At 38.0% G+C, this 22,378-nt stretch overlaps 4 protein-coding genes across 6 annotated transcripts; 2 read left to right on the forward strand and 2 right to left on the reverse strand.

The window, feature by feature from the left end:
* Positions 1–1,519: 1,519 nt before the first annotated feature.
* Positions 1,520–5,083, forward strand: LOC126713641 (probable mitochondrial saccharopine dehydrogenase-like oxidoreductase At5g39410). Of its 2 annotated transcripts, XM_050413454.1 has the most exons (3): positions 1,520–2,363; positions 3,871–4,595; positions 4,837–5,083. In XM_050413454.1, the coding sequence occupies exons 1-2, from the start codon at positions 1,698–1,700 to the stop codon at positions 4,558–4,560; spliced, it is 1,356 nt and encodes a 451-aa protein (XP_050269411.1). In that variant the 5' UTR covers positions 1,520–1,697; the 3' UTR covers positions 4,561–4,595; positions 4,837–5,083. The 2 variants fall into 2 exon arrangements, with proteins under 2 accessions (XP_050269411.1, XP_050269410.1); XM_050413453.1 differs by lacking the exon at positions 4,837–5,083 and having other exon boundaries at positions 3,871–4,747.
* Positions 5,084–5,390: 307 nt separating this feature from the next.
* Positions 5,391–7,326, reverse strand: LOC126713640 (UDP-glycosyltransferase 13-like). Its single transcript, XM_050413452.1, has one exon. The coding sequence runs from the start codon at positions 7,099–7,101 to the stop codon at positions 5,713–5,715; it is 1,389 nt and encodes a 462-aa protein (XP_050269409.1). The 5' UTR covers positions 7,102–7,326; the 3' UTR covers positions 5,391–5,712.
* A 727-nt stretch (positions 7,327–8,053) lies between these two features.
* On the forward strand, positions 8,054–11,869 carry LOC126713642 (uncharacterized). 2 transcript variants are annotated; one of them, XM_050413455.1, is made up of 6 exons: positions 8,061–8,443; positions 8,517–9,006; positions 9,322–9,460; positions 9,563–9,624; positions 10,518–10,656; positions 11,215–11,869. In XM_050413455.1, the coding sequence occupies exons 1-6, from the start codon at positions 8,329–8,331 to the stop codon at positions 11,350–11,352; spliced, it is 1,083 nt and encodes a 360-aa protein (XP_050269412.1). In that variant the 5' UTR covers positions 8,061–8,328; the 3' UTR covers positions 11,353–11,869. The 2 variants fall into 2 exon arrangements, with proteins under 2 accessions (XP_050269413.1, XP_050269412.1); XM_050413456.1 differs by lacking the exon at positions 9,563–9,624 and having other exon boundaries at positions 8,054–8,443; positions 9,322–9,504.
* Positions 11,870–13,045: 1,176 nt separating this feature from the next.
* On the reverse strand, positions 13,046–22,350 carry LOC126713643 (probable ubiquitin conjugation factor E4). The gene is made up of 16 exons (XM_050413457.1): positions 21,247–22,350; positions 20,736–20,940; positions 20,396–20,547; positions 20,006–20,297; positions 19,705–19,857; positions 18,551–18,754; positions 18,330–18,442; positions 18,101–18,215; positions 16,154–16,243; positions 15,870–16,073; positions 15,682–15,777; positions 15,420–15,542; positions 14,217–14,309; positions 13,920–14,084; positions 13,710–13,799; positions 13,046–13,385 (listed from the first exon to the last, which is right to left on the reverse strand). The coding sequence occupies exons 1-16, from the start codon at positions 22,083–22,085 to the stop codon at positions 13,206–13,208; spliced, it is 3,114 nt and encodes a 1,037-aa protein (XP_050269414.1). The 5' UTR covers positions 22,086–22,350; the 3' UTR covers positions 13,046–13,205.
* Between the last annotated feature and the right edge of the window lie 28 nt (positions 22,351–22,378).

Here is a 22,378-nt window from a genome sequence, read left to right on the forward strand (position 1 = left end):
TGATGAAGATCGAACGGTCGTGATCCCTTGGTCTTTATGGGCGGAAAAATTTGTGCAGTTACCCTAGAAAGTATAAGAGATTTTTTGGAACGGATCTGTCTCTTCAGTTTTGCACTTAAGAGTTCTAGCACGTATATTCTGGGTTCATCTGAATTTTCGTCCAAATTCAAGTCTATCTCCAGCACAAAAAGCCTATCCGAAGCGCCTTTCCTCTTTTATGTAAGTTCCCTACCTCCATTAACTCGTGCTTTTTCTTTTCTGGGTTTATTTTTCGTTGATTCCCTTTCTTCTCCCGTCGCGGGTTGGGTTTGTTTAGTAAATCATAGAGATGGCTAAGTTGAGACTGAGGAAATTAGTCGATACTGAAGAGGCGATGAATAAGTTCATCGTCGATTATAGGATTCCTCCCAACGTAAGTCTGAGGCATTGTAAGATGGGGGAGTGGCATTATAAGAGGGAAACGGGCGCGGTAGTAATTCCCGTCCTTGCCTTTGTAGAGGGGGGTATGAGAATCCCTATGGCGAGGGGTTACCTCAGGCACTTCCGATTAGCCCCCACCCAGTGCGCCGGCAACGTTTTTAGGATTCTGGGTTGCGTGGACGCTTTAAACGAGAAGATGGGGTTAAGACTGACCCACCATGATGTGAACTGGTGCTATAATCTCCAAAAGTTGAAGGGGAAAACCTTTTACATGAAGACAAGGGACGAAAGGATTCGATTAATCCAATGCCTCCCTGATTCTAACAAGGGATTAAACAAGGATTTCCTTATCGTCTCTGGTGAATGGCACGATGGCGATTCGTGCCCCATAGTAGAAGGAGAACCAGGTGGGGTACTGGGAATGGAAGGGCGATGAGCCTTAACGCCATTCTAATATGATGTTGTTTGGAAACTAACCATGCATGCGTGTTTTTCTTTTTGTAGATCCACACGCCTACCAACGGCATTTTCACTTAGTCAACCGGGCGGACTTGGAGACCGTCTTACAAGCAGCAGTTTTCGTAAATGACAGAGATGGTCAAGTCCGAGCAGCTCACAAAATACTAGGGTACCCTCTTTTTCAGAAGTCATTTGCGGACGCAAGGCATGTGATTAGCGCCAGCCGTCCTTGGCTTCCAAAAATTACCGTGGTCGAGGCTGATAAAAATATATCTTCATCTTCACTTAAAATGCCTACAAAATATGACATTCTCCTACTGATCCCTTTATTCAAAACAAACTTATCCAAAATTTAAAAATAAATAAGTAAAAATTCAGTCCACCGGTTTCTTTTACAAAATAAGACATTCTTCAAAAAAATCATTATTATTATTAACTTCATTAAAACTCAATAGTTTCTTTTATTTAATTTTTGGGTTGTGTCATCATCTTAAAATTGATCTAAAAAAAAAAAAAAAAAAAAAGACTTTTGCGCGTGCTGGAAACATAATAGATTATGAGAATTTTTTGTCCAAATCATCCAAAGATATGGAAGAAAAAATGTACTCATAAAAGTAAATAAAATAGAGAAGCTGACAAAAAAGACACTCCACTCCACTCCACTTGGCAGTTAGGAACACACAGTGATAGATAGGCACAGCACTATAGCAGTTGGCACTTGGCAGTTCTACACGAACACACCACGCCTCTCTGCTTTTCTTGAAAGTCGAAACCCTCAAAACTCAAGTCTTGATTCTCTCCTAACAATTTATTGAACAATGCAAGACAATGAAGAAGTAGTGGCAAAAACCATCATCTACGACCTCATAATCCTGGGTGCCTCAGGTTTCACAGGCAAGTACGTTGTCAAAGAAGCCCTCAAATTCCACAATTCTCTCAAATCTATCGCTCTTGCTGGACGCAACCCCACGAAACTAACACAAACCCTTCAATGGGCTTCTCAACCTCACCCTCCACCTCCAATTCCCATCCTTACCTTCGACACCTCAGATCCCCAATCCCTTCTCTCCCTTTGCTCACAAACCAAGCTCATACTCAACTGCGTCGGACCCTTTCGCCTCTACGGCGAGCCTGTGGTCGCGGCCTGCGTCGAGACTGGTTGTGATTACTTGGATATTTGTGGGGAGCCTGAGTTTATGGAGAGAGTGGAGGCCAAGTATGGTGAGAAGGCGGTTGAGACGGGTTCTTTGGTGGTTTCTGCATGTGGGTTTGATTCCATTCCGGCTGAATTGGGCTTGATTTTCAATTCTAGGCAGTGGGTGCCCCCTGCGGTGCCCAACAGGGTCGAGGCCTATCTGAGCTTGGAGTCCCATAAGAGGATTGTTGGAAATTTCGGCACTTTTGAGTCCGCGGTTCTTGGCATAGCTAATGCTGATAAGTTGCAGGAGCTGAGACGATCTAGGCCTAGAAGAGCTAGGCCTGTGGTAGGAGAATTAATTTCGTCAAATGTCATTTCGATAATTAATTGATTAATGGGGCTTGCGTATTTCTTTGATTTATATACGTGGTATTTTTTGTAGTGGTAACTTGTTAAGTGTTTTAGTGGTGGTTTCATTTGAACAACTGTTAGATGTCATATGATTTTTTATTTTTATTTTTTTGTGGGGGTGGTTTTGGATCTGTTTTGACATCAAACCTCACCAAGGTAGGACCTTTTCTTTTTTAATTTATTAATTATCTTAGTGATTGGAATAAACTAAGATTGCATTAGACTAAGGTAGTACTTGTAGGAAATTATTAAAACACTTCACTTTTGTGGGTTTGGGAGGGGTGATCAGTAAAAAATAATGAAGTTAGAAAAACGAAATGATGTTGTTTACAGTGTGGAGATGCATTATCTACTCTTAGATTGAGTTGTAGAGATTTCTAATCTGACAGAGTGATGCATGCGTAGTTATGTACTTGAAGCCATTAAAGTGAAACTAACAAATAGTCAAGTGTTGCACTAATTATAGGAGAACTCCTTAAAAATTTGTGTGTCATGGGGGAGGCAAGTGTGGAAGGTTTTTTGAGGTTTTGGAAGTCTTAAAGAGGTTGGAATATCGATCATGGTGATGATAGTTTTGGAAGTTTTTTGTTGGTAGCAGCAGTAGAGAAAATGAAGCCAAAAAGGATTGATGGCAGTGGAGTTGTACTATGACCACTATAACACCATTATCCTGTACACCTTGCTGCCTTTAACACTGCCATTTCAAGTGGTAGTCGTGGAAAAAACTTCAGTGCAAAAGTAGCTGCATTAAAATGGCATTCATGGTTGTATTTGGAGGCCATAATGGCAGAAAAGACTATAGTGGTATTCGTAATGATGATGGTGGTAGATCCTTTTTAAGAGCTAAACACTCAATGTTTGTGCTTCTCAAAGTTTTCATTAAATAAGGAAATAATGGGTTATATAGCTCTCTAGTATTTTTTTTTTTTTTTTGTATGTAAATCAGGTTGGAATACCAAGCATACAAACCGTTATTAATTATAATTTTGCTAATTTTGTGTTCGTTTTTATCTTCTACTGATCATACTTAGTTGAGTTAGAGAGTCATATTATCAATCTTACTGCAAGGTTGAGGCAATGCAAGTGAATACTTACACTCAAATGAATTTGCCTTGGAGTTTCAAGTGGGATGGGACAGTTGTAGGGTTTTTTTTGTTTTTTTAATTTCTCTGTGAAGATAACTAATACTATTCAAATAATCTTGGAAATGATATGATTATTTTACAAAGAAGCTTTTTGAATGGAAATGACATAGTCATTCTTCGGTTTGTTATGTAATGTGTCTGCAATGCTACATTGGAACCGCAATATTGATTTTTCTCTTTCTACCGTTCTTTAAAATGTATGATGTATAGACTTCCGAATCACCTTAAATTCACTGTTGTAGTGTCTTGCTAGTTGGGACACAAGCTGTTGATGTCAGATTTATTTTATGGTTGTAGATTCCTGGTCCATCACCTCCCAAAGGACCTCTTATAGAGCATCAGAAAAAGATTGGGCTTTGGGCTGTAAAGCTGCCTTCAGCAGATTCTATTGTTGTTCGAAGAACGCTCGCTGCTCTGACAGAAAACCCCGTTGGTCTTCCAGGGGTCAATGAGAGTGCTGAACATAGTGAAAAGAGGGGGGCTTTCTGGTCAACTGTGAAGCCAGCTCATTTTGGGGTGAAGATAGGCTCTAAATCTTTGTTGGGTGTCTTCCGATTCATCACAGTTGGGATGTTTATGGGACTTCTGGGTAGAACTGCTTTTGGAAGGTGGCTTCTCTTAAAATTTCCCTCAATTTTCAGCCTTGGATGGTTCAGGAAGAAGGGCCCCTCTGATGATGAGGTTAGAAGTGCTTCATTTAAGATGTGGTTTGTTGGATGTGGTTTTAGCAACAACAGTCTTGTTTCAGAGGCAAACATGAAACCTGATATGGAAATAATAACAAGAGTAATGGGACCGGAGATCGGCTACCTGACCACCCCAATTATTCTACTTCAGTGTGCTCTTATTCTTCTGAGCCAACGAGACAACCTACCAAATGGAGTATTCCCTCCTGGGATTGTATTTGGCCCAACGGATCTCCAAGAACGACTTCAAGAGAATGGAATATCTTTTGATGTCATTTCAAAGAGCTCTCTTTCTGCTTGACTTCTACAGTCTTCCTAACGTGGAACTTTTCTCATGTAAACTCCTGCCCATAATAAATTGGAAATTGTGCTCTTTTTTTCCATTTTATATATTATGCCTGGTTTTTTCACCGAAGAATATTTATGTATGTGTATAAATATAAAAATAATTATTATAGATTTGAATGAAATTATGGCTTGTTTGCATCTGATTTATGTCAATTTTTGATAAGTTGGGTCTTTGTATCCGATCTGATCAAAGTTTTGATTTGATTTTTTGAATTTTCGAAATCTTCAGATAATCTTGGATGCAGCAATAAGGGTTTTGTGAGAGGAGTAAGGCTTCTGTCCAATGCTCTGGTGTACTGGACTAGTCACATTGTGCTGCAATCTGTGCATTGGAGCACTTGATGCAAGCCAAACTCCTGTAAGAGTTATATTGATCTGTACCTATCCATTTGCGAAAACCTTTTTTTTCTCCCAGCTGCTCAAAGCTGTTATCAAATTGTAGCATACTCTTTTCTAGTAATCCTTTATTTTTTTTAGGTAAATGTGTTTGGTAAATTAGTTAGAATGGTACTCTTTTCTAGTAATCTTGAGGAAGACAAATTGCTTATCAAAAAATCCTGAGGAAGACAAATTAAGATGGAGGGCAAAAGAAAAGATTGATAACAAAAATGAGAATGATACTAGAAAATGTTAATTAACTTGATTCACTATCTTCTGCATTAGAACTCCAATTAATTAACTTGATTCGCTATCTTCTGCATTAGAACTCCAACGTGGTCTGTTCTGGTTGATTTTATGGAATTGTAGTCAATTTGAGATGACTAATCTCCAAGAATGAGGAAAGAAAAGGAATTTTTGGTTTGATTTTCTGTTGCCTCTTATTTCTCATTACTTTAAATACATACCAAGTAACAAGGACAGATAACAATGACAGTTATAATCCCTTAGCCGAAACTAGATAATAACTATAAGACTATAACACCTATCCTTCTATATAATAATAGCAATCTAATAACAAACGATGATAACAAAAGATAGAAAGCAATCTAATCTCCTAGTCACATGCAACTGAAGGAGTCCTTTATTGAACTAAACTCTAGGAGGCAATCTTAACACAATGATAAAAGAAAAACTGTAGAACTAACTTTATTCCTTGTCTTCTGATTTAGAGATTTAGAACTTCAATGACTCCCATAAGCACCTTGTTTGAACTCCCACCAGTCCCTCTAGCCTTCCTGGCCTCTTCCCCAACCTTCCTGGCTCTATCTCTCAGTTTCTCATTTTTCATCAGTTCCCCAATCTTTCTTTCAATCTCTTCCCCCTTCACCAACCGCTCCACACCCCAACCCCAATCCCTTGCCCATATCCCCAACCCTGCATTCTCCACAACTTCTGCATTTACCCTTTGGTCCCCATGTTGTGGCCATGCAAGCAAAGGCACTCCTATTGAAGCTGCTTCCATTACTGAATTCCACCCACAATGATTTATGAACCCTCCAGTGGCAGGATGTGCTAAAATCTCTTGCTGGTTCACCCATCCCTTTACTACAATTCCTTTGTTTTGTGTTCTTTCTAAAAATGAACTGCCAAGTAGGTCTTCCAGCTCTTGGTTATCTCCTTTATCGACTTTACTGCTCTTAATTACCCACAGGAATCTACACCCATTTCTCTCTAGCCCATCTGCCAGTTCTCTTATTTGATCTTTTGACATGGCTGTTCTGCTTCCGAAGCTCACATAAACTACAGATTCTTCTGGTTGGTTGTCTAGCCATGGCAGACTCTGGAATTGATCCTTACTAAGCTCATAAGGTTCTAACGGTCCAATTGGAAGGATTGGTGGGAGATTGGACAAAGCCCTGCCACTGTTGACTGCAGCAAGAGTTTCTGGTTCAAACCAGTCAAATGTGTTTATTATGATTCCTTTTGCTTCTGAGAAGGCTGGAGCATTTGAAACTATATGTGCTGTAAAGAGATGATTTGGGTCAAAGAATGGTGGGGGAATGCTTGATATGGACAGAGGGGTCAGTCCTGGGATATTGACTTCAAAAGAACTGCTACTAAGTTTAGCAGGCTCTGAAGTGAGTATTGGAAGATATGCCACAAGAGAAAAAAATCTGACTGAGGTGGTGGAGACAATATAGTTGGGAATGGCAAGATCAGCAGCAAATTGTGTGATACTAGAAGCTAAAGAGAAGTCAGAAAAGATGGCAGAGAAAGATGGAGATGCAGATGATAACAAAGGATGGAGAAGATGGGCATGGCGGCTGATGGCTGCAAATTGGAGAAAGAAAGGGTCATCAGTGGTGGAATTGGAGTGGTGGGAGGGAGTGATTTGGTAGTTGACATGCTTGAGTTGTGGATGGGTGGAAAGGAACAAGGAAGTGTAAGTGGATTCTGTAGCAGACACTGTTGGATGGGCTGTGAATAGAGTGACCATACAGTTCTTGGATAACAGCATGGAAGCAATCCTGAGGAAGGGGGTCAAGTGACCCATTCCAGCACTTGGAAAGAGGGCTATGTGGGGAGGAGTTTGGGAACCAATGTTGTCTGCCATTGTTGGTGGTAAAGACTAAAGAGGTTTGTCTGTAGATTGACTCCTAGTCCTTGCCTTGGATGATAGAGTTGATTTTTGTTATCAATTGGTGGTAGGGATATGATATGAGTAGATAGATAGATTTCTTGGTGAAGCATATGCTTCATGTGAAACAATCTTGACCAAATGCTTCAGTCTTCACCAACTAGTGAAGACGCAGTGGCCAACATTGTATGAGAAGTTTTTAAATGGTCAGTGTCACTGACTTTTGGGCTTTAAGTAATTACCTGTAAGCTGTAATGCATAGGGCAAAAAATGATTAGTTGTTTTTTGAATTGTTTACTGAATTATTTGTCTTTGAATCTACTACATGCATTTATTAAAATTAAGATATATTATATATATTTGTTGATAATATTAAAATTTAGATTTATAGTAAAGTAAATAGGTACATTTTGTATTATATAGGAATTGATGCTAGACTTTTGACGATCAGTTTATATAAGAATTGTTGTTGAGAATGCAGGAAAGAGAGAGAGGAGAAATAAAAAGTGGAATTAAGAATGGAGTGGGTTTGACTATCATTGGTGATGACATTAATTTTTATTATATGAATTGTGTTTCACAATGAACGTACACATTTTTCAAAAACCTACTCATCAGATCTACAAAAAGTTTGAGCTTCTTAAATTGTTGAAATTAAAAAGTGGCAAAAGTAAAATAATCATACAATTTTATGTTATTGAAAAAGGGATTGATAGTGAACATTCAAAATCAATCCAGATTTTGCCGCAACAAAAGAAAATGAAAAGAATTAAAAAGTTCATAGTCATTGATTACTCTGCGTGAAAGAATTAATAGGGTCACATTCAACTCATATAGAGGTTTCCAAAGGAAGGAAAAAAAAAAAAATCAAACGTAGCTATAAAAATCAAAATCATGAATATATGTGAGTGAGTAGATTGGATGGAAAAGAAATGTTTGCTGAAAAAAAAAGACAAAAGAGCGTGAGTATGTATGTATGAGTAATGAAAACGTGACCGTATCGTATTATCCATCCAAAACGCTATCCGTTTTGGGCGCAGCTTGCTTTCCAAAACAAAACCCCCCTCACTCACATGATTTTTTTCTGCTTCATCTCTCTCTCTCTCTCTCTCTGTAACTTCTTTCTTGGCGCCAAATTCTTCAGACTCTCTGTCTCTGTGTGAGAGAGAAGAGAGAGAGAGAGAGAGAAAGCAATAATAAGAAATGAGCAAAAGCCTCCTACTCCGTTCATCACTGAGTTCGCTGCGACTCCTCCGAAACTCGTCCTCCACCTCCTTCTCTTCTCTTCTCTCTCTTCTTCCGAATCCTCCTCATCAAGGTAATCTCTTTCTCTATTATCATATGATTTGAAATTCATTTTGTTAATTTGACATCATGAATTGAATTATTAGGGCTCAGAATCGTTCTTCCCTATAACTACAAACTAGTTGCTTCAACTTCAAGACCTTGTTCTCATGTTGCTGCTGCTACTGCCTCTTGTTCTTCCTCTGAGTCCGAGTCTGATATCAACGATGACCTCTCCAAAGTCGTAAACCTCCTCTCAAACCCAGACGACGTCGCACGCCTCATGAAGATGGAGCGCCGCTGTGATCATAATGCCAATGCCGATGGAGGCCGCAGCCGCAGCCGCTGGTTCCCATACCTTGACGAGTTCAGGTGTGGGGCCCAATGCCTGAACAGCGCCGAGGTTCTGGAGGCTCTCAGTCCCCACATTTTGGACATGAGGAAGGACAAGTTTCGCAATGTCATCACCAACCGCACCTATTCCCTCTGCTTGGTCGTTGAAGGTCTCTGTGATTTCGGCAATGTCTCCGCCACTTTTCGCTCTGCCGACGCCCTCGGTTTCCAGTCTGTCCATGTCGTCTCTTGCGATTCCAAAAGGTAAGCAAGTTTTTGTTTTGTTTTGTTTTGTTTAGGAATATCATTGATTGTTTTTGTGCTTATCATTAGTTAACTATTTTTTTTTTTTTTTTCTCTCTCCTTTCTTCTTAAACCATATAAAAAGGCATGTTTGATGTCAATTGGTGTGTTTTATGAATTGCATTTTCCTCCTGTTTTAAAATAAAATGAAACCTTCTTTTTCATTTGTATTGATGATGGTTGCAATTATTTTGTCATGGTACATTTAATTATTGAATATTTTGATCCAAAACTACTTTTATCTCTTTGCCAACAACACCTTCATTCTTGTTCCAGGTATAAAGATAACCGCCATGTTAGCATGGGTGCGGAGAAATGGTTGGACATTGAACTTTGGAGCTCCATCCATGAGTGCTTTAAAGTTCTTAAGTCACGTGGTTATCGAATTGCGACTACGCATGTGGGAATGGATGCGGTACTGATTAATCTTTCTGCAGTGCTTTCAATAATTACAATCAGGTACTGAAATCTAAGCCCATCTTGTGTTTGGCTCACTCTTTCGTCTATGTATGCTTAGGTATCCATTTACGACATGGATTGGTCACACCCAACTGCGATAGTTGTTGGAAATGAGAACAGGTGAGCTTTAACTCAAATGGCACTTCCTTTATTTGAAACTACAAAGTAAGGTCTCACTAGTACTAACTTTTAGCAATCCAACAAAATAAGTGTTTTGTTAAAGACATCTGACATAGGACAGATTGGGGATTCTGTTTATGGTGCAGTTGCCATAAATTGAGGATTTATAGTTTAGAGTTTTGAAAAGAAAGGTTAGGGGTTCAAAGAATGACTAGGGTTTTGGCAGGAAAAGAAACAAGTTTGATTTAAGGTTGTACAAGAGGTATGAAGAAATTGAGATTGATTCTGTCCCCCAGTTATGGATAATGTGCATGAATAAGAGCATAAATAGCTTGTTTGAAACTGATATTGAGACTGGCTTTATTCATAGATTGTTAACAGTCATGTGGATAGTGTGTGTGTGTGTGAACAGTACAGTACTAGCAAACTATGCTTGTGCATGAAAAAAGAAGAATAAGAAAAAAGGGACTTATTTTTTAACCAAGAATGCTTCTTACTTCGTAACTCCAAGGGGTAGCACAATTGATTGGGAACCACGCCTCATGAGACTGGGGTCACTAGTTCCAATGAATGCTTCTTACATGGCTTTACCTTACTCTTAGGCTTCCAAAGAGGATTTTTCTTCTCTAGCCGTGCAATTGTTTGACCCTTACCCTTTTTTCTTTGAAATATATTCTGAGTTTTTGATAATCTCTATTCTCATTGAATGTGACAAGTCCTACAGATGCACTTTAGTGACGGGCTACTATGTTGTGCACAAGAAAGATAGCCTACATTATTTAATTTTTAAGTCTGCTTGGCCTCCAGATAGTCATTTCTTTCATATTTTCTTGCAAATTATAGTTTTCTGAAATCTGTATTAATCGTTGAGATTGGCTACTCTCTGCTTCCAGGGGGATAAGTGATGAGGCTCTGGAGTTGTCAGATTTGCATTGCAGTATTCCAATGAAAGGTATGGTGGACTCTTTCAATGTTTCAGTTGCTGCTGGCATCCTCATGCACCACGCTGTTTGCGACAGAACATCACGACTGGTAATGGCTATTCTGTGCACTCAGCAGCAGAGTAGAGAAAATCAGGCTGTTTCTTATTTTGAAAATGAGTTCATGACTGTTATTTTATGCTGACTAATCATTTTATCTTCAAATCAGTTCAAATTCATTTAGTATCCATATTTAATGAACCTGCAGCTGATGCCCTGGCAGTTAGCATAGTTTCAAAACTTCCATACTAAAACTCAATGACTCATAGCTATTTGACCTGGTTAAAAATCCTAGTACATTTGTGAGGAAATCCATGAGAGAAACCGAATTATTAAATATGTTTACCTATGTCCAAATCTTGCTGGAGTATCTGCATTGTGTCTTTTTAAACATACTAGGGGCGTGCTCAATATTTTCAGTAGCCTGTTGGGATCATCGTTGTAAGGGCAAAGCCAGGCTAACTGTTGAGTGAATAAATTCATAGTGAAGAACTTCAATATCTATGTCATCAAATCACTTTTGCATGGTAGTTATGTTAAGCTGCAGATTCTGTATCTGCATTCCATTTTCAATTTTCAGAATTTGATAAATGCTGCACCATGTTTGCAGGGCTGTCATGGTGATTTGACCTCAAAAGAAAGCCAAATTTTGCTTGCAGAGTTCTCTTTGCGTCATAGCAAGAGTGCGCTTAGCATTGCTCACGAATATGCCAAGCGAAAGGCAGTTATGTGCACACCTAAGCTGTGATAAAAAATTTCCAGTTCAACCATTTAAGAAATTATGCAGAAAAAGACTTCAAAATAGTTGCAAGGAATTCAAAATGGTACTCTTTTAGCCATCCTGGAGGCAGAAGTTATTTTCTTGACAAATCTTTGTATGATGTGACAGCTCAGGTGAGAAAAGGTAATATGGGGGCTTACTTACTGGAAAGGCACAACCTTAGGGACAAGGATTCTGATGCAAAGGCCAAGGATTGCCCATTTTGGTTATAAAATTATTAGGGAAATATATGTTGCCAAGTGAGTTTTGCATGTTCTCTTTCTTATATTAAACTTCCATGTTCAGAGTTGTCGTATGCATTTACCTCATCCTATAGCTCAAAAAAGTGTCATCATTCTTCAACACAGTTCACCTTGATCTGGTAGCCATCTCTGTTCTGATTGATTTGTATCCTAAATGCAATGATTTGTATTCTAAATGCAACAACGTACTCCAAGCTATGGAATTGGTTGATGGCATGGAGAACAAGGCATTTTCTCTAAAATGAACTTGCTTTTTGTTGATGAAAATTTTTCTGGGCATTTTAAGTAACTTATTAAATTGAGATTGTTGGAATTGCAACGTGAGGATTGAGAACTCAAGTTCTTAATCTTTGGTGTCAAATTAATATGCAGAAGGTGGAAAATGGGATGAAGTAGGTAAAGGGGTTACCAATTGGGGGCCCTCCATTCACCACTCCCATGGGCCATGGGATGGTCTAGTCCAATAGAGAAATATAAGCTGGTGTGTGAGATGTGAATCCCTCTTGAATGAGATTACGTAAATTAACATTTAAATCTTCATTTTTGAACATAAAGGTTACATATTTGTGACTGATTTTGCTTGTTAAAAGAGAAGACATTAAAGTGGGGAAGCTGTCACAATGATTTTTATTCTGGTTTTCTCATAAACTTAAATTAAGGGGAAATGTCTTCGACAATTGATGTGAATGAGAAAATCTAACTATATTATCTAAGGACAATTAAATGGTAAAACTTAAGTACAATCCTTTAAGTGCAATACATTAGGTTTGTCAATTAAATTTAAACACATAGTTACATTAAATTCAATTGTTTTTTGAAAAGATTGTAGAGTTTGTATTTTAAGGGTTAATTACCCCCTTAACTATTGAGTCTTTTGCAACTCTCCAGAGGAAGGTAATTTAATCAATTCAACATGGAATATAAAAGGAATCAAAAGATTCTATTAGGTCTTATTAATAAAGTAGACGGCAAGTAACTGTTGCTTATTTCCAATAGTTGAGGTGAGCCATTGGTCGATTTTATAGTTTATGGGGACATTATTAATGCCCTTAGTGCAATTAACCCTTGAATTTGATTAGAAAACCTGATGCAAAGCACCTAATCATCTTTAACTGTCTTTGAGAATTATTTCAAAATAATTTTTAACCATTGTGGACAGATTTTCGCCCATTCTCTTCAATAAATAAATCTTGCTCGGAACTAATTTGAGTATCCAGTACAAACTCCCCAACCATACAGAACTTCCTAATGGCAGTAGACTATAAGACGGCGTTAGGTAAACCCTCTTTGATTGTTTTAACAATGTAGACCCATATCATCGTTTTCTGTTCAAATCCCCCTTATCCCCTCTATTCACTTTGACAAAGATTTAGTGTTAACTGTTAGAGAGACGCATATGTTATTAAAACAACAAAACATAGTTCGGCAATTATAAGTTAAGTTCCTTCTTACTTATTTTTCTTACATAAAATCTTTACAAAAAAAATAAAAATAAATTAAACTCTAAAAATAAATATGATATGACTGTCATTAAAATAATTACAATCCATTTTAAGTTCAAGATACTATACAGATATTTCAATCAATTAACATCTCGCTGTTTGTTGTTTGTATTGTCACCTTAGCACTTTCCATGCTAAGACTTTCCCCTTGCTTCTTCCTTTCTTGGGACTTGATAAAACCTTCAATTCTTGCCTTCAATTCCGTGTTTGGAATCAGCAGATCCGCCGTAAGATGTGACCGGTTAAAAGGGTCCGACTGCATATCATATCAAATATATGAGAACAATTTTGGATAAAAACTCTCCATCTCATTTTGTTTGCCCACTATTCCATTGTTAGATGACCAAAAATGTTGTCCACTTTCAAACATCACATCAATAGACAAATTTTATTGCTTCCCTATAATTTTGCAAACTGATAGCTTTTTATTTCAAAGATAATGCATAAAATGGCAAGTTCTTCAAAAATTGGAAGATAGACAAACAATTTAGCAGGGAGAATATATATATTTGTGTGTGTGAAGAGCAGTAAACTTAAATAAATAAATAAAAATTAAAAAAAAAAAAAAAGTGAAGATTACATTATCACTAAGAAGATGCCTTTGAATGACGGGTCGGTCTACAGTGATCCTTGAAGAAGGTAATATAACTGGATCCTTCATCAGAGTGTACTGCCACCAAAATAAAAATCACAGGTTAAAAAAAATGAGGGGGGGGGAGGGTTTAAGTGCCTGTCAAACACTACCCATAAGTTACCAAAAGAATGACCAAAATCAAGGGAGCAAACATACCTGAATTGGGTCGAGAAATTCATCAGGTATCTCCCCAAGAACAGCTTCAGTGTCCATTGCCTCAGAAGCTGCAACTTTGGCCTTGGCACCTAGCTCAATAAATTTCTGTATTACCCTCCCATCTTCACCAATTCTTCGAAGAACATCTGCTGCAGCACTAAATAACTGGAGCAAGCTCCAATTGACAAATTGTGTTCAGCCAACAATATGATTCAAAAGAGTTGCAGAACCCAATACAAAGGCCAAACAATAACTGTAAAAATAGAGCTTAATGAACTCTTTGCACAGCTGAATTACCTGCTCATTGTATGATCGACCATCCTTAGAAATGGCAGCTGGGAAAATGTTCTCCGTATCGCCCTTTGCCAGATGAACATATATGCAGACAATCTTCAAAAAAATCATTTAAAGTCAGTGGCTGTATTTCTGTCCTGTCTGTAAAAGCATTATGCATAAAAGACCCTTTTTTTTTCTTCCAAATCAGCTTGTATCACTTTTCCATTGAAGGATTAAAAAACTTTCAACCTCTGCCAAATCGGCACTAAGCTTTACACCACACTAGATTGTGCATCTCAAGCACAGCTCCAATACAAGGGGGAAAAAAAATAAAACAAACTTACCTTTTGTTTTAAAAAAACCACCATGAGATTGATATTCTCCAATTGTATCATCCAAGCGGAGAGGAAAATAAAAGAGTATATTTGTGCATGCAGACAAGCTCAAACTCTCTCAGTCCTACCCAACTTCAGCAGATAACAACAATGACAATTGTGTTGCCTTGTCCATAAATTTGGAAGTCAATCAGAATAATCAACCCCCTTTTTTTTTTGGATAATGTAGGGAACTTACTAAGGAAGAGCCCTTCGGACTTTTGCCTCTAGCTAGTAAAATCTACGGGAAATTTACTCCACCCACCAGAACCAGTTGGGTAATCCAAGAGCATTCACTCCTGATAGGCTATTAGGCTAAGCAGTTTATGCTCATGCTCAGGAGCAATCAAACCTAAAAAAAATTAAAGAACATTTCACTTTGAACAACAGTGCAGACACAGACGACAGTGATCACATGATTAACTGGTGGCCACTATTCTAGAGTTCACCATATTTTTGTTAAGAAATTGGGAGAGTATCAATATTAAAAGCCTGCTAAATTTAATATTGGGTGCAGGTCAAACTAACATAATAAAAATGAAAAACCGATGTACCCTTCAATAATTGATATTAACCAACCCCCTAACACTACAAGATCCTTCACTGCATTGTACCTAGACTAGCTGTAAATTGAGATAAAATCTGGCCCTGTGAAGGTTTTGTATTATTGCCTAAGTTTAACCTAACGAGACACCTAATAAGCAAAAATAGTCAGACTGCATTTAGTCAAACTGGTATCAAACTACAAACCCACCAACTAAAACCCAATAATTTAGCCACAAATCATATCACTCGCCATAAAAGAAATTTATTTTAACAAAAAGGAAAATTGAAATCTTCTTGCACAAACCTGCTTAAGCAACTGTTTTGGACGAAATTCATATTTTTCAGGATCTTTAAGGGAAAGAGATTTTCTTTGGGGGCCCACTAGCTGTAACAGAAAATAATTGAGCATGCTGGCTACTCTCTCAACCTGGAAAAAAATAAGGGAAGAGGAGGAGAGGGATTCAGCATTCATTCAAAAGAAAATTTAAGAGCTTAAAACTAAATCTTAGCCATCGAAACTGTTAGGAATAAAAATGCATAGTACGAAAGAAAGGAAAAGATACTACCATCTCAGGAAGTAGGAAAGGAGCCGTAATCTGCTCTGAAGTAAATGCCAGCATGCTAACATCCTCATTTGCCAACTTCATATCAATCCGGATAATCTGAAAATACCCAGCAATATCTATATGATTAGGTTCTGAAAGGAGTATATACAAAGGCATGCAAACATAAAATAGAAAAAAGTTAAACAGACATTCTCTTGGGATTGGAATAGCCGGGTCCTCTCCTGCCTCTCTTGAGCTGGTCTTCGCTCCCATTCTGCAGTATTGGACATCTCAGCTTCCAACTCTTTGAGTTCAAGAATTTTGTTGAGACTTTCATCAAGAAGATAGATGCTATCATTGATAAGGAAGTTTAAGAAATTCAGATAAACTCCCTTTTCCTCTTCCTTGGCAATCTGGAACATTCAATAATTTAAAGCAGTCAAACACAGACCCGTAAAACATTGGAGTATATTGTCCATGTAGAAGACTATACCTGTCTCCAAGCATTACGATGACTAGGGACTTGCCACAGGTATTCAAGAAGTTCAGCAATATTATGTCGGATGTTGAACTTGTCATAGAACTGCACAAGACAACAAACAAACAGGCAATCAACAAAGGGCTTCCCGTACTCAACAACACTGAATGACAGATGAGACTATGAACATTTGAGACTACTAAAAACAAGTGAAACTATAAAGAGGGAGTGAAGGATGAAACAAGGTTTAACAATGATTATGATAGAATTGCCTGCAAAAGCATCACAATTAAAGGTTTTGAAATGCAATAAACCAAATTAGCTGATAGCAGCAAAAATGACTTGGCTGAACCCTATTCCCTGCCCATTTTGCACCTAAAGCTATATACTTCAAAAAACCTAGACAGGTCGGCCCTTCTATCCATAGCCAGCCAGTACATAATGACCAGACAGGCGCTAGTATGATGAGAAAAATTAGAAACAAGAAAGAAAGATTCTCCTGAGATAAAGACGCAGAATATTAATGTATTCAAATCCAAAGGTGCTTAAAACAACAATAAAAAAACTCAATACATTGAGAAAGGAAGTTTTAAATTCTCCCTGAACGCACAAGAAAAAGTTGGCAAGGAATGGACCTTAGGCATTGGCCACCAGATGGCTTTCGGAAGCACAAGCCCCTAAACTTTCAAATGATTCATTTTCACCAATGGTCTCCTTATTGGCAAGATAGGTTCCATTCAAGGACCATCTAGTCATTAATTCTTATCAGTAAACCCCTATTTTGAGGAATACATGGCATGTAATGCTAAACCAATCTGACTGTGGACTAAACTCTGTCCATTGCAAGGACAGAGTAGACTCAGTGCATCATACCCAAACCCCTTCTCCTAAAGCATAATTCTCATCTCATTTTCTTGCCTAGGGGTGAGAGAGACTCAACAAACAGTGATGTAAGGATCCATGAGAGACCCCAGTTCAATTGTAGATAGAAGGAATGCATAAAGAGTTACATAAATATTGCCCCTCGGAAAGTCTCCTTTTTTATTTGGACAACAGCTTGGGGGAAGATTTTTTTGATAAGAGAAATCTATATAAATAAATCTACTTTATGAAGAGGAGCACAAAGTAGTCAGATAGTACAAAGAAAGAAAGGAAAAGAGCAAAGAAGAAAACTTAATTAAAAGAGAGAAGAGAACTAATAAACAAAGGGAGGGATTCACTAGATGTGAGTCCCCAAGCCCGTGATAACTTGAGGAGAAGACGCTATACTATAGTGGATTGGTGTTGAATGTGTCAGTGTAGCAGGCAAACAATGGACCATCTTTTGATCCATTATGGGGGCGCTCATCACTTATGGAATTTTGTTTTTAGAAGGTTTGGGGTCTCTTGGGTTTTCCCAGAGAGGGTGATTAATCTTTTGGCTAAGTGGAGGAATTGGCTAGAGAGCACTCGCTGAACATTTGGAATTTGGTTCCATTGTGTTTGACGTGGAGCATTTGGAGTGAACGTAATTTTCGTATGTTCAAGGATTTGGAGGGCTTGGGGGATCAGCTTCTAGCCTCTTTTGTAGGCATTTTGTTTTATTGGTTTCAAGCTTATTGATTCACATCTAGTGATTCCATTCAAATTTTTATAGACTCTTTCTTCTTGTACATAATATCTAGTGGTTTTGTAATTCATTTGGCTACTTCATGCCTTTTTTTGCACGAAGTAGTCTTTTTTCAATAAAATTATTCATACCTATAAATAAATAAATAAAATTTAAAAAAAAAATGGTCAAGAAGAGTTGTAAGAAAGTACAACGACGCATATTTCCTGTGTTCATATGGAAAAATTAGGACATTACAAAAATAAATGAATACTCTATGCCACCAAGATTGGCTCAAAATGACCAGCTATCTCTATGCCCTTAAAAAAATTGTCTCACAATAACTCATCTGACATAATTTAAGTGGGAATCACCTGTGTGTGAGAACCAGTGAACTCAATGTCAACATAAAGCTTCAGAAGATTCCTCACAAGATACTCAAGAGATAGTTGGTGCCCTTCAAATAGAGTTGCCGTATTAGATGAGCCACTGCACATGCAATAAACAAAATGCCACAGGCACATTAATATCCAGCTAGGAAAAATAAAGGGGTAAGTCAATTCAATGATATCTCTTTCTATAATAAAGAGAAAAATACAAAACCTTCTACGGGGCATCCAGCAGTTCAGGACTTCAACCATCTTTGCCCTGAGATAAGGGTTTCTGATAAAATCTGGGCTCCCCATGAACATGATAATAAAGTTCATAAAGTCATCCTGGCAAACAAGAATGGATTAGATGTACTACAAGGCCAAACACCTTCTAGAGAAGGAAACAAATAAATTCAGTATAAAAGGCTCCAATCTCAAGGTCTAGTGGTCTACCAGCAAGACCCCATCCAAGGCTTTTGGGATTCGTGAAGCAAATATAAGCAATTCCATGGCATCTTCTAGAAAATGCTCTGGCATAGACGCAAATTCCATAGGGCAACTTGATGGCAGAGGCATCTTAAATCCACCAACCAAGCCAACCAGCCAAACCACCATTAACCGGTAGAAAGAAAGGGCACTCTGAATAAGTGTTCCATCCTATGAAAAAAAATCAGATACAGGGTCAATAGGTCAACAATCAGAATAGAGAAATAAAAAATAAAAAATAAAACCACACTTTTATGGTTGAAAACATCCTTCAAAATCTTGACACCAAGTAAAGATATTAAAAACAAAAAATAAAATAATTCTAGAAAGGGTTTTAATTCGAGGCAAGCACTTCCCTCACGGAAAAAAAAAAAGAATGAAAACAATGAGATCATCTGATACTTCGACATATGATAAACAAAATATGAAAACATGTGACAAACCCTACTTCACAACCACAAGAAACAATATTTATTCTTGTCCTCCCTCTCTCAAAGAAATAAACATTATTAAAAATAAAAAATAAAAAATAAATAAAAAGACTGCAGAGCCTGAAATCAGGAAGAATGTAAAGAAAGAAAGGAAACAGTAAAAAGAAAAGCTCCATCTAAGGTGTAGAAAGTGGGGTTCAAGCAAAAATGAATTACAGAAGCTCCTCAATTTGGCTAAAGTGTTGGGCCAGACTGACCATCCCAAGAATAATTTCCATCAAGAAGGTGGCCAGTGGCCTTTGGGTAAATGGCACCCCTCATGGTAATGGTGGGTGAGATGAGTTCAAAGCATATGGGGAGCTTCAGATACTTACCAATTAAAAACTAAAAAACAAAAAGTAAAATGAGGTCCATCAAGAAGGTGACAGATCGTTTTCTCCTCGGTTGACAAGAATACCAAGGACTAGACAATACACTAACCACCAAACCAAGGACACTAGAGAGTCACCTTCCACCATAATGACCCAAACCTTTAGGTCACCACTCCACCATAATATCAGTTCAACTTCAAGGAGTCATAGAATATCAAAATCATTTGTGGGCATGTCTTTCTGCATGAACAAACGTGCACACACACACACACACACACACACACATACACATAGAGAGAGAGAGAGAGGTCTGACGCACCCTTAGTATCTGAGCTTCATAACAAAGCTTCTCCTGTGAATACAACTCTATTTCTTTCTCAAGGCGAGAAATGTCCCGCTCCAATGCAGGAGTAGGAGTCTGCTCTTGCATGGCTTTAAGAGTGGAGAGAGTATCTTCACACCTTTGAATGTCCTGGGTATTATTTCATTCAAAATTACTTACCATCAATCAGTCAAATATAGTAAGATATATTAACAAAAGCCATTTTATGAAAGACAATACACCAACTACTTAAATCATTAACTCTGACTGTCCATAAATATATAACATATATTTTTACCTGAACTAAATGTTTAAAGTCAGAAAATGCTTTTAATAAGCCCAGGTGTAGCACCCTTGCAGTCATAAAGAAGCATTCACAAATAAATGGGTACTTAGTTTTATCACTACTTGATGCTGACTTCACATTAGAAGATCCACTGGCACTACTGCCAGAACTGGTGGCTTTTTGAGATTGTAGTAACCGATTTTCACCATCAGTATGTTGTGTGGAGCCATCAGTTTTCCCCAATTTTTTTTTATTAAGCCATTCAGCAACTTCGTCTGATGATGCATGGAGTGCAGTCAACCCACTAAAACAATGTCATGACCAATAATTAGGAAAAGAAATATATTTATCATTAAAAACTTAGAGAAGAAAAGCAATGTCCATTAAACAGAAAGCCTGTACCTTAAATCCAGACGGTTATTATGAAACACATATTTGGGATCAATTTTATCCCTTTTCATTAAGTTTGCATCCAAAAAAGGGTCACACAGCCGAAGCATGACAGCACTGAGATTAACAAACATGCCTGAACTTGCACAAGATAGAGGATCAACCTATAACAAAAGTGTATGCAATGTTAAGGTAGGAAAGAAGAAGTTAGTGCAAATATTACCAATAACTAGCCTTATTTGTAGAAAAGTAGTGAAAAGAACCAGTTTTTGTTTTAATACATCTATCTGTCTGTCTATCTATCTATACATAACTGCAACTGGAACAATGCTTTGAAAGAATGGGGAAATACCTGAATTTGTGCCCTTGACGAGTTTAAATTGATAACCTCAGCAAGATAATCAAGAACATTTTCACGGGTGTCTGTATTTTTAAGAAGCGAGAGAAGAACTTCTGACAGGCCATCATATAAACTATTCATAACTGTTTTAATTGTGGTAAATGAAGATAACAAATCAGCTGGTCGACGAGTTGATGCTTCTGAAAAGCACTGCTGCCTGGTGGTTTACAGATGGTAAAGAAAGCACTCTTAGATAATCCATCCAAAAGCAGTCCAATGCTACAGGTTCACTTGTTACTAAATTATATTTAATTCTTAAATATTAAAAGAGTGGATTTTAAGCATGCCTAAACAGAGCTGCGTTATGTTCAAGTGATTGGGAACTATTGTTTTCTACAATGATAAACAGATGATTTTGATTGTAAAAACCATGATAACAATAACAATTGCAACCCAAAAAATGCACTAACAATACAAATATCCAAAATATCAATGAATATGAAAATAAAAAAATTGAACTTACCCAACATCAGGCTGGGTCTTGAAAATAGAATCATCAAGCAGAGCACTAACATGAAAAAATGGGCCCAAAATGCTGGTCATCTCGATAACCCGGCCATTCAAATAAATGCCTTTGGGAATCCACCAAAGATGATTCACCAAGGACTTGGCACCCACAGGAAAGTTAACCAAGTACAGCAAAGCCCTCAAAGGCTGTTGAAAGTTTCCGAGGGCCGAAACCTTAATGACAGTGCCCCTCAAATCTTCATACAAGCCCTTCAAAATGGGGTCCAACGTATCGAAATCCGAATCCCTGAAGAACTCATCCAAAAAGCCAGGTAGGGATTGAGTACCCCCACTGCTACTACCTCCAAAGCCGTCGAGAGAGCTGGAAACCTCAGAAAAAACCAGCTGCAACAAGGGGGAAGTACCGGATTTAACCTCATTATTGGGAAACAATTCAGGGTTTCCCAAGTGGATCCTACAGTAAGAGACGCACAATTTCTTGGCTTGCTTAATGACAGAGTCCAATTGGGACCTGAGATTGGGGTCTTTCATGGAAGAAATCTTCTTGGACTCATCGTAAGCGCGACGATAACAACCGACGAGGTATTGAAAGGGGGGTTCGGCGGTGGCAGAAGCGGAGAGGCGATCGATTAGGATTCGCTCCATGAGATCCCTAGAGAGCCTTAATTCCTTGCTTTCGCTTAGAATTTCAGCCGCGGTTAGCTCCAGGTACACGATTCGAGGATCGGAGGATTCAGAATCGGTGAGGGAAACCAGGAAGATTTTACGGAGGATAATGTCTTCGATTTCCTCCGGAGACCTTTGGGGTTTCCGAGCAGTAGTAGGAGTCGCCATAGTTACAAACCTTCTCTTCTCTTCTCTTCTCTTCTCCGAGCTATTATTATTAAGAGATTGATAGGTAGAACTAGTATCAGTATATATATAAATATATAAGAAAAGTCTAGAGCTTTCGTGTGGATTGGTTTAGTAACAAAAAGAAAGAAACAAAAAACAAAGAGGTATTTTAGGGTTTGAAGTCTGGAATTTTACATATATAGTTTTTAGTTTGGAGGAGGAGGAGGAGGAGGAGAAGGAATTAATAAGTCAGAGTCAGAGTAGGAGTGGAGTTTTTATTTTTTAGCTACCAC

This window comes from Quercus robur, chromosome 2, assembly GCF_932294415.1.
Source record: "Quercus robur chromosome 2, dhQueRobu3.1, whole genome shotgun sequence".
NCBI lineage: Eukaryota > Viridiplantae > Streptophyta > Magnoliopsida > Fagales > Fagaceae > Quercus > Quercus robur.

Coding starts and splice junctions, on each gene's coding strand:
- LOC126713643 (XM_050413457.1), bottom strand. CDS start 22,085: ATGGCGACTCCTACTACTGCTCGGAAACCCCAAAGGTCTCCGGAGGAA. Junction 15,778..15,869: donor TATTCCAATCCCAAGAGAAT/GTCTGTTTAACT, acceptor GGGTATTTTCAG/ATTATCCGGATTGATATGAA. Junction 13,800..13,919: donor AATTTCTCGACCCAATTCAG/GTATGTTTGCTC, acceptor TTTTGGTGGCAG/TACACTCTGATGAAGGATCC.
- LOC126713642 (XM_050413455.1), top strand. CDS start 8,329: ATGAGCAAAAGCCTCCTACTCCGTTCATCACTGAGTTCGCTGCGACTC. Junction 8,444..8,516: donor TCCGAATCCTCCTCATCAAG/GTAATCTCTTTC, acceptor TTGAATTATTAG/GGCTCAGAATCGTTCTTCCC. Junction 9,625..10,517: donor GTTGTTGGAAATGAGAACAG/GTGAGCTTTAAC, acceptor CTCTGCTTCCAG/GGGGATAAGTGATGAGGCTC.
- LOC126713641 (XM_050413454.1), top strand. CDS start 1,698: ATGCAAGACAATGAAGAAGTAGTGGCAAAAACCATCATCTACGACCTC. Junction 2,364..3,870: donor CTAGAAGAGCTAGGCCTGTG/GTAGGAGAATTA, acceptor TTATGGTTGTAG/ATTCCTGGTCCATCACCTCC.
- LOC126713640 (XM_050413452.1), bottom strand. CDS start 7,101: ATGGCAGACAACATTGGTTCCCAAACTCCTCCCCACATAGCCCTCTTT.